We start from the raw sequence: 14,198 nt of genomic DNA on the forward strand, positions 1-14,198 counted from the left end.
AAATGTGATCTAACTGTAGCTGGTGTCACATCAATTTCTGATTTAGTAAGAATTGTAAAATCGCAAACATGGATCTGGGCGATGCCAATCTGCGACCTTTGAGCGTTCTTGGCAGCGGCTCCTTTGGCCGTGTTTTTCTGTGCTTGCAACGCGAAGGCTGCCGACAGCGCAAAGTCTGCGTAAAGCGCATTATTATGCGTAATGCGAAAACTGAATTGCCTCTGATCAAGGAGGAGGTAACGAAGCAAATCTATATATAGAAAATTCCCTGACTTTGTTCTGGTTGGCAGATCTATATCATATCACAGCTCCGTCATCCGCACATTGTGCAATTTATACGTCACTTTATGCACGCGGGCACAGTCAACATTGTCATGGAATATGCTCCCAATGGAACCATGCGCAACGTCATCGAACGGACGCGTTCTCGAGGCGGCTTGGAACAATCCCGGCTGTTGCGCTACTTCACTGACATGATCATGGGATTGGAGTATTTGCACATACGTCATGTGATACATCGAGACATCAAGCCGGAGAACATGCTGCTGGATGCCAACGATCGTGTCAAGTACGCCGACTTTGGCATCTCGAATATTCACACTCCGGCCAAACAATTGCCCTGGCAGGTGATTGGCACACCGCTCTACATGGCGCCCGAGATAATGTGCGGCGGCAAGTGTGATTTTAAATCAGATATCTGGTCGTTGGGCCTGGTGATCTACGAACTATGCATTGGCCGTAATCCCTTCATAATGCTGCTCGATCAGAACGCGCGCTTCGATCAGGTGCACAGTGTGATAAAGGCCATGTCACGACCCAATCTCGATTGCCAGCTGATGCGACAACGCTACGATCCGATCTGGCGACGCATCTGTGAGTCGATGGTTGTCTACGATCATGAGAAACGCATCTGCCTGCCCGATCTGTTCTGCATGGATCCCTTCATCACGCTGACCATCTACAAGCAGTACTTTAACTATAAATACTAAATCTAAGCTACCTACCAAATGAGAAATTAGTCCTAGGCCAGGTTCTTTCTGATTCACTTTATAATGTTGACCATCCATAAGCCGTACTTAATTACTAAATCTAACCTTCAGTCCATGTCTTATATATTTGTAGGAACTCTGGATCCCTTCATAACACTGACTTAACTAAATGCAACATTTATTTCCTCCACATTTCTGTTAGGTATTTTTATATGTTATAAGTAAGAGACAAGACAGTAATTACTAAATGAAATGTATTCCTTCAACTTTGCTAATCTTTTTCATGTTAGCTGATATTTATAACAATTATTACAACTAGATGTAACATCTTCAAAAATCCATCTGCATTCCATGTTATCTTTTTTCGTATAACAAATGAGAGCTTTATTTCTAGACGTATCGATTTATGTTATGCTATAAGCAAATAAACCATAAGAGTGGACCAATTACACTTTACGCTGTTGAAGCTTGCGCTTCAGACTCTTAACCAGCGCATTCTGTTCCAACTGTTGCTTGGAACGCTTCTGGGCTGGCTCATCCTCCTGATCGTTATCCTCTTGGTGCTGGCGACGCTTCAGCTTCTCGCTAATCATATCCTGCATGCCCTTGGTGGCCTTGTAATTGGAGTGCGTTGGATCAATGTTATATTCATGCGATTTGTACACAGCCTTGAATCGGGAATCATTCAAATCCACCTTGAAATCATCTTCCACCTGCTGCGTCTTGTTGTCGCCTGATTTCGATTTCTTGAGCTGCTTGCGACGCTTGCGTTTGCTGCTCGCATTCTGCTGTTCATCCTTTAGGATCTTGGAGAGACTAAAGTGTTGCTTTTGCTCCGACTCCAGACCATCGTTATCATCCAGCAACAATGCCAGCTCATCTTCAGCCTGAGCCGCTTCCGCATCATCTGCAGCAGCTTTGTTCTTCTGTTTCTTCGCCTGTGACTTTTTGCTTGGCTTCTTGGGCTGCTCATAGTCGCCGTTGGCGAATTCCTCAGCAAAGTAGGCATCGTTCATATCGATGCCATCGGGTATGGACTCATCATCACTATCCGGTGGCGCATCGGGATCAATACCCTTCAGTTCCAATTGCTTGCGACGTCGGTGTTCCTTCCGCTGTTTGTTCTTCTCGCTGCGCTTCTGCAGCACTTGCTCAATGGGCGTCATTTGGGATTTGCTGCCGCTGCTCATCTCCTTTGTGTCCTTGGGTTCGTTGTTGGCATTTATGTTCCAGGACATTTCCATTTCGTAATGCTTCTCCTTAGACTGCTTTTCCTGTTCATTGATTTCGGCCAACAGATTCTTGTACTTTTCAATGCGTTCCTGTTGCTTGGCTTTCTTGCTGGACTTCTTAGCAATGGGCTGTGCTTCATCTTCCTTTGGTGCTTTTTCCTCCAGCTGCTCCTCTTCCCCATCATCCTCCTCTTCCTCTTCGTCTTCTTCACTGCTGTAGGCAACAATCTGGCGCAACTCTTTGTCATTCAACTGATCCACTTTGCCGCTAGACAACTTATCGCCCAGCTCACGTCTATCCAGCGCCGTCTCGTCCCACGTCAGATCCACCTTCGCCTGCTGCAGCGCCGTCGTCGTAAACTGTCGCGGCTTATAGCTGCTGGCATCGGGCAGCTCGTAGCATTCATCTGTGGGCATGTCCTCATCAAAGTTCGTCTCATCCGGTATAAAACGCAGATCAACACGTGTCGCCGAGCTCTCGTACTCGATGCCATCGCACTCGCTATACACTTTGTCCGCCGTCGAGACGCTGTCGCACTCCACCACAGCATAGTAATAGCGCAAGCGATTCAATTGATACTGACGCAACTTCTCCATATGATAGTCATCGCCCTCCTCCGCATCGCTGTCCTGTTCACGTACCAATTCCTCGTCCTCATCATCTTCGGAGTCTGCAGCGGCTTTGGAGCTCACCAGTTCGCTAGGACCACGCACATCTTCCTCGGCCATGCGTTGTTTGCCAAACTCAGAGGGATAAATCTTCACACTGAGCACACTGCCGCCTGGTGGCAGAAATGAACTGAGCAGTACCATCAAATCTTGGGCACGTATGCGATCCCAATCCATGTTGCAGACGGCAAGGCGACGTGTCGACTCCTCGGTGCCCTCTGCATCAATGTCAAGTTCACCCCACACATGATCGATTTGCAGTTCGGGTCCATCAGCTCCTTCCTCGTCATCGCTATCATCTTCGGAGGATGAAGAGTCGGTCATCAAGCGGCCCTCGCCACGGGCATAATCAATATTTGGATTTGTTAGACGCTCGCGCAGATTCTGCGGCACTTCGGTGTCATCATCACTATCGAGCTGCAGTGCATCATCCTTGTCGTCATCATGCCGTGCTATGGCTAGCTCCTCGGCACGTCGCTCCTCATCTTCGTCTGATTGCTGCGCCTGCTTAGATGCCTCTGCCTCTGCCTCTGCTTCATCCTCATCTTCACTCTCGTTCTCATCGAGTTCGTAATATTTGCGCAAATCTTCACTATTGGATTTATTCACCGGCCTGCCATACTTGTCCACCGTGTACTTCACCTTGAACTTCTCATCCTCGAACATGCCCTGGAAACGCTTGTCGATCTTCACCTTGCGTTGCACCTTCGGCACCCCGCGAAAACGCGGATCGGACAAAAGATGCTGGAAACGTGCATCCTTCCAAATGCCGTCACTATTTTGATTTTGTGTGGATGTCGTGGGCTTGTCCGCCGTGTCTAACTCCTGCTTCGGCTCCTTTTTGGGCTTGGCCTTCTTTTTAAGAGACTTCTCCGGCTTCTTGGCCATTATTTCGAATGTTGTTGAACGCGGAACACACAGTAACGAAGGCAGGCAACACGTGCAGCAGCGTGACCGCAAATCGAAATTCAAAAAAGGCACTAAAAATGCCTTATTGATATGTAAGTATTCGATATGTTGCAGCAAGCAAAAAAGTAAGCTGCCACGAATCGGCCATGCTCAAAATGGCTATTAATATACGTTTTATTTCACAATACCACATACATAAATAATTATATATAGATGTTGAAGGTTTGTGTTAGTAAGTGATGAATTTATTTTAAACCTGGCGCGCAATCGATCCGGCAACTCCATCCGTTATCGTTTTGCACGGCAACAACAATTGCAACAATCTGTGTGTATTATCGATGACGAACTGCGGGATGTATATATGTGTGCGTGTATGTGCATAGCAGTGTTTTTATTTAACAATTTACGCATTTCAAAGGCAAAAGCTGCACTGCAAATCCAATGATGACATACTGCGTTGCACGTGCAACCTCCAGGCAGTGAGGCAAAAAGAGGGTGCTCCCTAAATACACATAAACAAATAAGTAAACAGACAACCAAACATCACAACTTTCGTTCTGCCTGCGTGGATGCGTTGTGTATTTTTTTTTGTTTTGGTTTTTTTTTTGGTTTTTGGATATCATAAACAAAGAATCGAGCAAGTAAAATATCACGGCAATTGGATAACGAATCAGTTTGTAGCCCAAAGTAACCCAAGCATATGTGCGTCGCGTGAAAAGTATCCAAAAAAACACAGTCAATAAAAAACAGCAACAACTATACGACGCTCATAGAAATTGATTGCGACGAAGACAACAACAACAACACCAAGACGAAGAAGAAGAAGTGTGAAGTATGAGTAATAACGTGGAAAGCAATGGCAATAGACGCACCGTTGATTGGCAGCGCTTTGGACTTGGCGGCGACGATGAGGGCGAGATAACGGTGGCCAGCTTTCGCCAGCGCAGCAACAACAACACTGGCGGCTTCGTCGATCTTGGCAATGAGTACACGTATGCAGCTGGTGGACATCATGCGTCCGGAGCTAATGAAATCTTTGCCGGCGAACAGGGCGACAAACCATGGTAAGTCTCACTCTCTCGCTCTCCCTCTCTCTGTTTATCGATAATCGATACAATACGTTGTAACTCGCATCTACTGCTCAACAGGTGGCGCTCGAACTTCTTCATCTCACAACCTGTGTTATTCGGCACCTGGGATGGCGTCTTCACATCCTGCCTGATTAATGTGTTTGGTGTCATTGTATTCCTACGCTCCGGCTGGATGGTTGCCCAGGCGGGCATCATCAATGCGATACTCATCATTTTCTGCACTGTGGTCATTGCTCTGGTCAGCGTCCTATCCGCCATTGGCATCTGTGAGCGTTGTCGAGTTGAAAGTGGAGGTGTTTACTTTCTTATAGCGCATACGCTAGGCTCTCGCTTTGGCGGTGCGCTGGGACTGCTCTATTGCTTTGGCCAGGCCGTCGGTTGTGCGTTGAATGTGATGGGATTCGGTGAGTCGATGGCCGGCCTGGTGGGATTGGAGGGCAACAAGTGGGCCATACGTGGCTTTGCAACGGCAGCTGTGCTGCTGCTGGGCTGCATCAATGTGGCCGGCGTCAAGTGGGTCATAAAGCTGCAGTTCATCCTGCTAATGATCTTGCTGATATCAGCGCTGGATTTCATGGTGGGCAGTTTCATTGGCGAGGATGCCGGTAAGTGTGTTAACTGCGACATTACTTGAAGTGTTTTTTAAACAGCTTTGTGCTTTTGTAGATAACGGTTTCGAGGGCTGGATGAGTCACAATTTCGTGGAGAATCTGTGGCCCAAATATGAAGATGGCTATTCATGGTTTCGCGTCTTTGGCGTCTTCTTTCCCACAGTCACCGGCGTGTTGTCGGGCATTAATATGAGCGGTGATCTTCGTGCTCCATCCACAGACATTCCCAACGGCACACTGGCCGCCTTTGGCACTTCGTAAGCGTCCAGAAACAAAGCAACCTAATCTCATTAATGTTTCAACCCCTTTTTTTTGCTTGCAGCACATTTTTGTATATGGTGTTTGCTCTCTTCTTGGGCGCGACCTGCACACGCAGCATACTCTACACGGACTTTATGATCTCGGTGAAAGTGTCGGCTGTGCATTTTCTGCTGCTCGCCGGCATCTATGTGTCCAGCATGTCATCCTGCCTAGGCGCCATGTACGGCACACCGCGTGTGCTCCAGAGCATTGCCAAGGAGAACGTTATACCTGGCATTGATGCCCTGGGCAAGGGTGTAAGTACATCACACACTCTTTTTCTCATATCTCTTTCACTTATACTGTCCCTTTCTATTTCGTATAGCGCGGTCCCAACAAGGTGCCGTTGTATTCGATGGCTGTTGTCGCTGTGGTCACCGTTACCTTCATCATTGTGGGCGACATCAATTTCCTGGCACCCATTGTGACCATGCCCTTCCTGATGACATACGCTTGCATTGACTACGCCTACTTTGCACTCGCACAAACCTTTGACATACAGGAACAGCGCGAGGAACGCTTTCGCATTCAAGCCTCCAGTCCCAGCTATGAGACACGTCGCTATGGCAGCGTCTCGGATGGTGGCAATGATTTGGATTTACTATTCCCGGATCGTGTGCGCCACAAGAATCTGCAGAGTCCGCAAAACTCGCCGTTGCATCAGACACACCAAATGCCCTCAGTGCCTGCCGAGAATATTGTCGATTTCAATGCGCCAGCGCCGAGCACATCGTCATCGTCAGCAGCAGCTGCTCAAGATGATGCTGCTGCCATTATTACAGCTAACGCCGATGGCACTGCTTTGACTGTGGAGCAGTCAGCAGCAGCTCAGGGTGAGCTGGACGATGAGAATGAGCCAATTGCGCCCATACGTCCACCCATTCATTCCAAGACGAAAAACTGGTACTCTGGCTTCTGCAATCGCTGGGCCTCGTTGTTGGGCGTAAGTGCAGCATAAAGTTATTTTTAAGTTCTTAATTTATAACTCTATTGCACTGCAATTTGTTTTGCAGGCGCTGGTTAAGCTGCTGGTCATGCTGCTGGTGAACTGGTATTATGCCTTGACCTGCTTTTTGGTCGTCTTCGTTGTTTGGTTCTATGTGGGCACCGCCAATCCCGCTGTCAAGCCCGGCCTGACTGCAGAGTTTAACTTCTTTGGCTGGCTAAAGAGCGTCATCTTTCGTTGCTTCGGGTAAGCAAATCATATTTACACAAGTGCCAATCACAAAATAATGAAATGCATAACTCCTTATTTAGCAAACGCATGCACGAGTACGAACAGATTGTGGTGACGCCCTCGTGTCCCGGCGTGGATTTGTCGCCCACACAGCTGAATGAGCAGAATGAGGACTTCAGGCCGCGACCCAATTATCATCATTCGTCGGTGATTGAGGGTCGCCTGATAGATGATATCTAGACGCTTGGGTTTGGGACGGTCGACAGTGGGTTATATGGGAGGCGTGGCAAGCAATATTTTAAGTGCATTTTGCTAATACTAAACTACTATATAACTATATATATATATATAACTTATATGTATAATGTAACGCATAAGAGTATAGTTATGTTTAATCCAGCACATGCATTTAGAAGCGATCTTCCCACATACACACACACACACACACACACACACTTACAGACAAACACACACACACACACACCCAGCGCACATCGCAGCTTTAGCTAAAATTAATTGTCTACTAATTACGAGTATATATAATTAATAATCTATAAGTTTTGAGCATTTAACAGCCTGCTTTTAATATGTTCCTTTCTTGTGTGTAAAGTCTCTTGATATTTAATTTCTCTAGATTCTTTAGTTCGATATGGAGAGAGCCTGTAAAATTGTTGCTTAATATAGATATGTTTCCGTACGCGTTTTGTATCGTCTCAAAAGCACATACATAGCTTATTTATGGAAACATATGTGATACTGAGATAATAAGTAAAACAATCAAAAGTAAAAACAAAAAAAAAAACTTACTAAACTAACAACCCACAGTCCAAACAAAAAACAGAGAACAATACGAAATGAAATTACAGATTTGGCCTGCTATTCGCATTCTATACAAATTACAGATGAAATTATTTTGTGTTTTAAACAATAAAATATCCCTAAGTTTAGTGTGTCACACAATCGTCAAACATTCACCCACATGAGAATTATTGACCACAGTCCAATTATTCATTAACAAAACCCCCCAATAATAAACTCTTATAAAGCATAATCTACTATAAAGAAAACACATAACCACAATAGCTGCATTATATATACCATACTAAATTATTTAAATAGGTATGTAATCAAATGTTTAAATACAATTCTAACAAATTGACAACAATTACGACAAACAAAAGAAAAACAAACAAAAATAACTGCAGCGCGTAATATTTCAAAAATATACAAAGCGTTTTACTTTTGGACGTACATATATAGCATAAATTTAACCTAGTTATACAAAAGGCAGTTAGCACATCCATTAAAAAATGGGAATCTATGTATATGTAATAAAAAAAACACAATATTAACTGAAACGTGTATTAAACCAGTTTGATAAACCAAAACGACATTTTTAATTCAAAAAATTGAAAATTACTAAAAATCGTTGTAAAAGCGAATTTTAAATATTTCACTCAGTTCAAATGTGTTTAGCAATTGGCGCCTCACATCTTTTCAGTTCACTTATAGATATCGAACGTATATCGACACATTTCTTTGAAACTATCGGATGTCTCTACAATAATTATTTGAAACGGTCTCACTGACTGTATTAAAAGTAATCGAAGTGTTTCGATAGCTAATGTTTTCGTTTATTTTTTTTATCAGTTTCACCACATTTGCCAATTGTGTAGTATTTAACGCTCGTCATGGTAAATAAAAAGTTGCAAAATAATGTTAAGGACTACAACCCGGAGAAGCTAGCATTAGGCGACTTGAAGCTATCGCTAGCTGACTCCAAAGGTGTGCGGCGTCAAATTCCAGCACTTGTAAGTCACGATATGATAAACAAAAACAAAAGCAGCTGTCAACGTTTGCACTTATTTTAGGATGCACATTGGATAGCTCGAGAGAAACCATTTGGCACATATATCTGCATGCTCAGTTCGTATGGCAACCTAAAGAGTGACGCCGCCTTGGAGGAGTGGCAACATGTGGCCACCAATTGTCTGCAAGATTTCGAATTTCTGCTGCATCTCAAGCATCACGAGTAAGTTGAGCTCAAGTTGTGGAAGCTGTTATGTTAGTTAATTGGATTGAATTGCTTTAGATTTTGGTCGTATATTGTGCATTTTGATTCGGCCATGGCTGCCATCGTAACATTCCTGCAACGTGCTAATCCATACTACAGAGTGGACACCAATGACAGTAACACAACAACAGCATTGAGCAATGCCAAGTTGCTATACAGCCAACTATTGAATCATGTGATACGCCTCATTATGCGTTTAATCACCGAGAAAGAGTCGCCCACGGAATGGCTGGCGCCGGAGCATCATAAATCCTTGTTGTACAACAACTATTTGATATCGGTGCCTTTGCTGTGTGATCTGGTGATTGCTGTGGGAGATGCCGATGCACAGAACTTGCGTGTGCTGCAGACCATTTTTGACACTGTTCTACGTCTGCAACCGGATTACCTTAAAGATCTGCAGGAGGGATTGGCCTTCTATGAGAGCGCATTTCTTAGCATGCAAATTCAGGTAGAGAACGAGGGTTGCGAGGGCGCCGGTGGGGGAGCCTTACTCGATCCTGCTGCCGACACACCTTACGATGATGTGGTGCTGTTTGCATTGGACTGCGCCTACACATTGCGTTTGCTGCTTCAGCTGTGTCCCGATTTGTTGATTGCTTGTGAGCAGCTTAAATTGGTGCAAAGGTGGGCTTGACCTTAAACTATAGTTTAGTCGGTGTTTAATTCTATATTTTGTCGTTGTAGCATTGCCAATTTTTATGACATGACCGTGCCAATGTTGTATCGCAATATCTACATGATTAATGCACACGCTAGCTCGTTACGTTGGCTGAACGAGGCGCGACAACAGTTCCTTAATGTGGTGCGAAGCATAACGCGTGCACAACTGGAGGCGGGACGTGGCCAGCAACTGGTGGAACTGCTGCAGGAATGTCTCTCGGCGCAGACCTTTGTCATCGACTATCAGCGTCAATATCCTGTGGAGCATGACATTGCTGTGCTGCTCAAGACGTGTCCCAAAATGTAAGCAACTAATATAGTTAGTTTGCTTTATTGTTTTAGCTTAACTTTCTCTTCTATCAATTAGAAAAAACTACAAGGTAGACTTTGTGATAGCTGGCTATCAGAAAACGCTGGCCAGCTGCACCAGCGGAGTGCTGGCGGATGAGCAGCTCAGTAATCCGAACAGCGATGACGACGAGGAGAGCGGAGTACAGCACGAAGCTGCAACAGCCACAGTCTCAACGGTGGCCACGATTGAGAATGGGAGCAGCAACAGCAAACGCGACATTGACTTGGAGGTGAGCGCTGTGCTGGATGTGCTGCCCGATCTGGGTATGGGCTTCATACGAAGACTGCTAACGCGTTACGACAACAGCGAGCAGGCCATTGCAGCCATACTGGACGATAATCTGCCACCGGATCTGATACACATGGATCGCCAGGAAGTGTTCATACCGGCCGATCCGCAGGATAAACTGCAGCGGCAGACGGGTGTGCGGCATTACAATGTGCACGATGGCGATCGCTATGATGTGCTCACCCAGGACAATCCGCAATGCATCATCAAGCAAGGCAAAGGATTGCCGGGTACCGCACGCAATGCTGAGCAGCTGCTTGACGATAAGCGTGACATTGGTCAGCTGAAGCAGCGTTATCAGCAGTACGCGCTGGTCGAAGAGACTCCGGATGAGGCCACGGGTGCGGAATATGATGATGAGTACGATGACAGCTATGAGGCGTTGAATGATGGCCAGGCACCGCCCATGAGTTTGTTGCGTGCCAAGCTGCAGCAGGCCTCGGCTGTGAATAGTGCGTACGAGGCGCAGGATGCGTCTGATGATGAGCAGGACGACGACGAGAGTGATGACGAGCAGCAGAAGTTGGCGACATCCAAACGGGGTACTGACTTCTGTGAGAATCCTGAGGTTACGCGAGCTCGCTACCAACAGCGTCAGCAGGCCAAATACGGCGGACAACGGCAGCATCATCAGCAGGGCGATGTGGTGGGTGCACCCAAGGGACAGGGACAGACGCAGCAAACCACTCGCAATCGTGGACAGAAGGAGGCGCATAAATCATCACGTGCCAATCACAATCGCAAAGCTGGAGCCGCCTTCAAGCGTAGCAAGGGCATGTTATCCTAAGCGCAAGGCTAACAAAAGATGCATATTGGTAGTCAAAAGTCAATAAATGTATTTCGAATTTTAAATTCTAACAATTGCCGTTTTTAATTTAAGTCGAAAAATCGAGTTCGATTAACTGCTTGCAATCGATGCTTTGACATGCAAAAGATCGACGAAGCCTCGAGTCCTGCTCGATAGCAATTATCGATAACATGTCGATATTACATCGATTATTTACGCGCACCATTCAAAGCGCATCAAACAACATGCGATGCTTTATTAAAAAAATTATATATATTTACTGTACGTCAACTTGCAAAAAAAAAAAAGATTAGTTTATCAGTAAAGCTATCTATATAGTTAGTGTGTTGCATTAGCTGGCTGTCGCTTGCTACTGCTCTTGCAGTTGCTCCTTGTACTGGCTGTTGAGCGACTGCATCTTCGAACTGTGAGTGCTCTCCGCACACTTTAAGTAATTCTCACGCACAAACTGTTTGTAGGGCGTAACAAGTTGATCGGTAAAGGATAAAGAATGCGCCTCCTCCGCATTGTACTTCTCCACATTCACCTCGAATTGACAATAGTGGCAACGAAGCTGTTGCTCCTCATCCTCGAACTTGATGATGCCATGCGAGCGTCGATGACACAGCAGACAGGTGTACTTGAACTTGGCATTGCAATCGTCAATCTGTGGCAGCTCTGGCAGCAGCGATTTGGCACGATACGCCCTGCAACAAAATGAATGCTTTAGCACACTGCTAATGATTGTTAAATGCCTCCACTTACCACTTGCGACAGTGATCGCCATGTCCTGTCTCACCGTGATATACAAAGGCAGCGGCATGACACATCTCGTGTAGCAGCGCCTTCACCAGCATGCCTGGCTGCTTCATCTGCTGCCAGAGAACGATGCGCGAAGTGCGCTGGCGACCAGCCTCAATGGAATGCACAATTGTGCTCGGTGTGTTCATGCAACTCTTCCATGTAATGATGCGACGCAGACCGCAGTGGAAGATGCTGTGATTGAGCACATTGAACAGGGTCTTGGCCAGCATTGTTTTGGACGATTCAAAGTCACGCTTGCGATAGTAGACAGCGAGTGGATGACACATATTAAGAGGCGTCTCAGCTGTAAAAAAGAAAAGATATTTCATTAGGTTCCCGAATATATAACTAACACAAGAAACGGTTAAAAAGTCAACTCACGCCGCAGTGAATCCAAAAAGCTGTAGACACCCGCATACCGCGCCAGCAAATTGGTGATCTTCTTGTGCTGCTGACAATTATGTGCACGCACCTCCTCACTAGGCAAACCACTCAGATCGATAGGCTCCTTGATGTGCTGCGGCGTTTGACTCTCAAAGCAATTGGCGTTCGTGCGTTGCACAATATCATCGAAGAGCAGCATTTTCATCTCATTGGTTACCTCCGCACCCAGGGTTTTCATTAATGGCGGCAACACTTGACTGGGCGTCGATGCTGCCTTCGGTACTCGAGCTTTTGGCTCTTGTACAACATTGTGCGTATTGTGTGCTGCCCAGAGGCGCGAGCTTGGAGGTGCCACCTCGGGCGGATCCTCATCCATGCGATTGTCTTCGAGCTCATAATTGGCCATGGGATTGTAGAGACGCCGCTGTGCCGGTCGCAAACCCAAAAACTTTTGCAAACGCATCTTTAATTCGGTGTCGCATTCAACGGCAGTAGCATCAGCAGTCGGCTCGCTGCTGACAATGGCCACCGGTTGCCGCAAATCCACATAGATGAATGCGTCATCAGTGTTGTCAATTATGGAAGAGCTGGCAATGCTGCTGCTGCAGCCGCTACTTAGCATTGAGATGCGACGTTGTTTGCGTGTGGGCTGCTCATGCACTTGTTCCACATAATCATCGTCATCATCATCATCATCTTCGTCATCTGGATACTCTTCATGATAATCCTCATCAGCATCGTCGTCGTCGTCAACGTCGTCTTCATCGTCATCTTCGTAATCATTATCCGATGATGAATCCTCAAGCTGAGCTTTGCGAGACGAATAGTCGAACTTGTGATCGATGCGTTGACGCACAGCGCGTCCACTGCGGGTGGTTATCACTTTGGGTGGACATATCGGCGTCTTTTCCAACAAACTCAGGTCGATCGCTGCGGGCAAATAGCAATTTAATAGGAGTTTGTTTAGTATTTTAACTGCTTACTCACATGGCTCCTTTGACTTGGTCTTCTTGTTACTGTTGGAGAAGGATTCGAGTTTGCGTTTAATTGGTGTGCTCACAAACTTATCCATCATGCTGTCACCTACAAAAGATCGCACTAATGATCATTTGTTTTTTTTTGCTGTTTTCATATGTATGAAATTTACTTTGCTTCTCAACATCGATGTCGGAATCGTTCTCGGTTTCGGTTTCTGGTATTGTCCAAGCGTCGGAAATATCGCTGTTGTCGTCGGAATCTGTATCCAAATCCGATGGACGAATGTAGCTGACAAATGACGATGTTTCTGATGTATCCACAACGACAATAACGTCCGAGTCGGTGTCGGTGTCGTCACTATTGTCCGCATCACCTGCCGCTCTTTGGGGCATTCTGCACGTGAGAATGTCGTGAGCGACGACTTCGATGATGCTGTCGTTGTCGTTGCTGTTGTTGCCATTTGCCGCATCTTGTTGTTGTGGCTGCTGCTGGCGCTGTTGTGTTTTAAATTGTTTAGGTTTTGTTTGGTTTTGCTCGGCTGACATGTTCTTTCATACTAAACAATTTTTAAAACTTACGTCGGTCGCAATGCTTTTTGTTGGGGTTGTTTTAGATTTATCTGGCTCGTGGGTAATATTTAGCAACTGGAATGCTTTAAGAAAGCTTTGTGAATTTAAAATATCAGACATTTTGAGAATTTCATTTATCCACGGCGTCCACTTTTTCTTTTACAATTGTGCCGGCACAATTCAACGTAAGAGGAACGTTGCCACATCGTTCAAATATTTGAAAATATATAAATCGAACTCTGTTCACAATGTATTTTGCGCATTGCTCAAAACCTTTTTGTTTTTGTTTAATATATTGAGCAAATTTAACATAGTTTAATG

At 45.6% G+C, this 14,198-nt stretch overlaps 5 protein-coding genes across 5 annotated transcripts; 3 read left to right on the forward strand and 2 right to left on the reverse strand.

The window, feature by feature from the left end:
- Positions 1–9: 9 nt before the first annotated feature.
- Positions 10–1,225, forward strand: LOC132795126 (serine/threonine-protein kinase Nek8). The gene is made up of 2 exons (XM_060805617.1): positions 10–236; positions 291–1,225. The coding sequence occupies exons 1-2, from the start codon at positions 69–71 to the stop codon at positions 987–989; spliced, it is 867 nt and encodes a 288-aa protein (XP_060661600.1). The 5' UTR covers positions 10–68; the 3' UTR covers positions 990–1,225.
- Positions 1,226–1,427: 202 nt separating this feature from the next.
- On the reverse strand, positions 1,428–3,859 carry LOC132795122 (ESF1 homolog). Its single transcript, XM_060805613.1, has one exon. It carries the CDS (start codon positions 3,776–3,778, stop codon positions 1,436–1,438), a length of 2,343 nt encoding a protein of 780 aa, XP_060661596.1. The 5' UTR covers positions 3,779–3,859; the 3' UTR covers positions 1,428–1,435.
- A 261-nt stretch (positions 3,860–4,120) lies between these two features.
- Positions 4,121–7,780, forward strand: LOC132795123 (solute carrier family 12 member 8). The gene is made up of 7 exons (XM_060805614.1): positions 4,121–4,863; positions 4,948–5,495; positions 5,557–5,758; positions 5,824–6,058; positions 6,127–6,744; positions 6,815–6,993; positions 7,059–7,780. Exons 1-7 carry the CDS (start codon positions 4,634–4,636, stop codon positions 7,216–7,218), a joined length of 2,172 nt encoding a protein of 723 aa, XP_060661597.1. The 5' UTR covers positions 4,121–4,633; the 3' UTR covers positions 7,219–7,780.
- An 819-nt stretch (positions 7,781–8,599) lies between these two features.
- On the forward strand, positions 8,600–11,207 carry LOC132796851 (activating signal cointegrator 1 complex subunit 2). Its single transcript, XM_060808171.1, has 5 exons — positions 8,600–8,789; positions 8,850–9,010; positions 9,071–9,679; positions 9,740–10,018; positions 10,083–11,207. Exons 1-5 carry the CDS (start codon positions 8,670–8,672, stop codon positions 11,140–11,142), a joined length of 2,229 nt encoding a protein of 742 aa, XP_060664154.1. The 5' UTR covers positions 8,600–8,669; the 3' UTR covers positions 11,143–11,207.
- Positions 11,202–14,063, reverse strand: LOC132796852 (germ cell nuclear acidic protein). Its single transcript, XM_060808172.1, has 6 exons — positions 13,887–14,063; positions 13,478–13,802; positions 13,318–13,413; positions 12,328–13,260; positions 11,908–12,250; positions 11,202–11,849 (listed from the first exon to the last, which is right to left on the reverse strand). Exons 1-6 carry the CDS (start codon positions 13,995–13,997, stop codon positions 11,513–11,515), a joined length of 2,145 nt encoding a protein of 714 aa, XP_060664155.1. The 5' UTR covers positions 13,998–14,063; the 3' UTR covers positions 11,202–11,512.
- Positions 14,064–14,198: the final 135 nt, after the last annotated feature.

The sequence above is a fragment of the Drosophila nasuta genome, chromosome X (genome assembly GCF_023558535.2).
Source record: "Drosophila nasuta strain 15112-1781.00 chromosome X, ASM2355853v1, whole genome shotgun sequence".
Classification (NCBI taxonomy): Eukaryota; Metazoa; Arthropoda; class Insecta; order Diptera; family Drosophilidae; genus Drosophila; species Drosophila nasuta.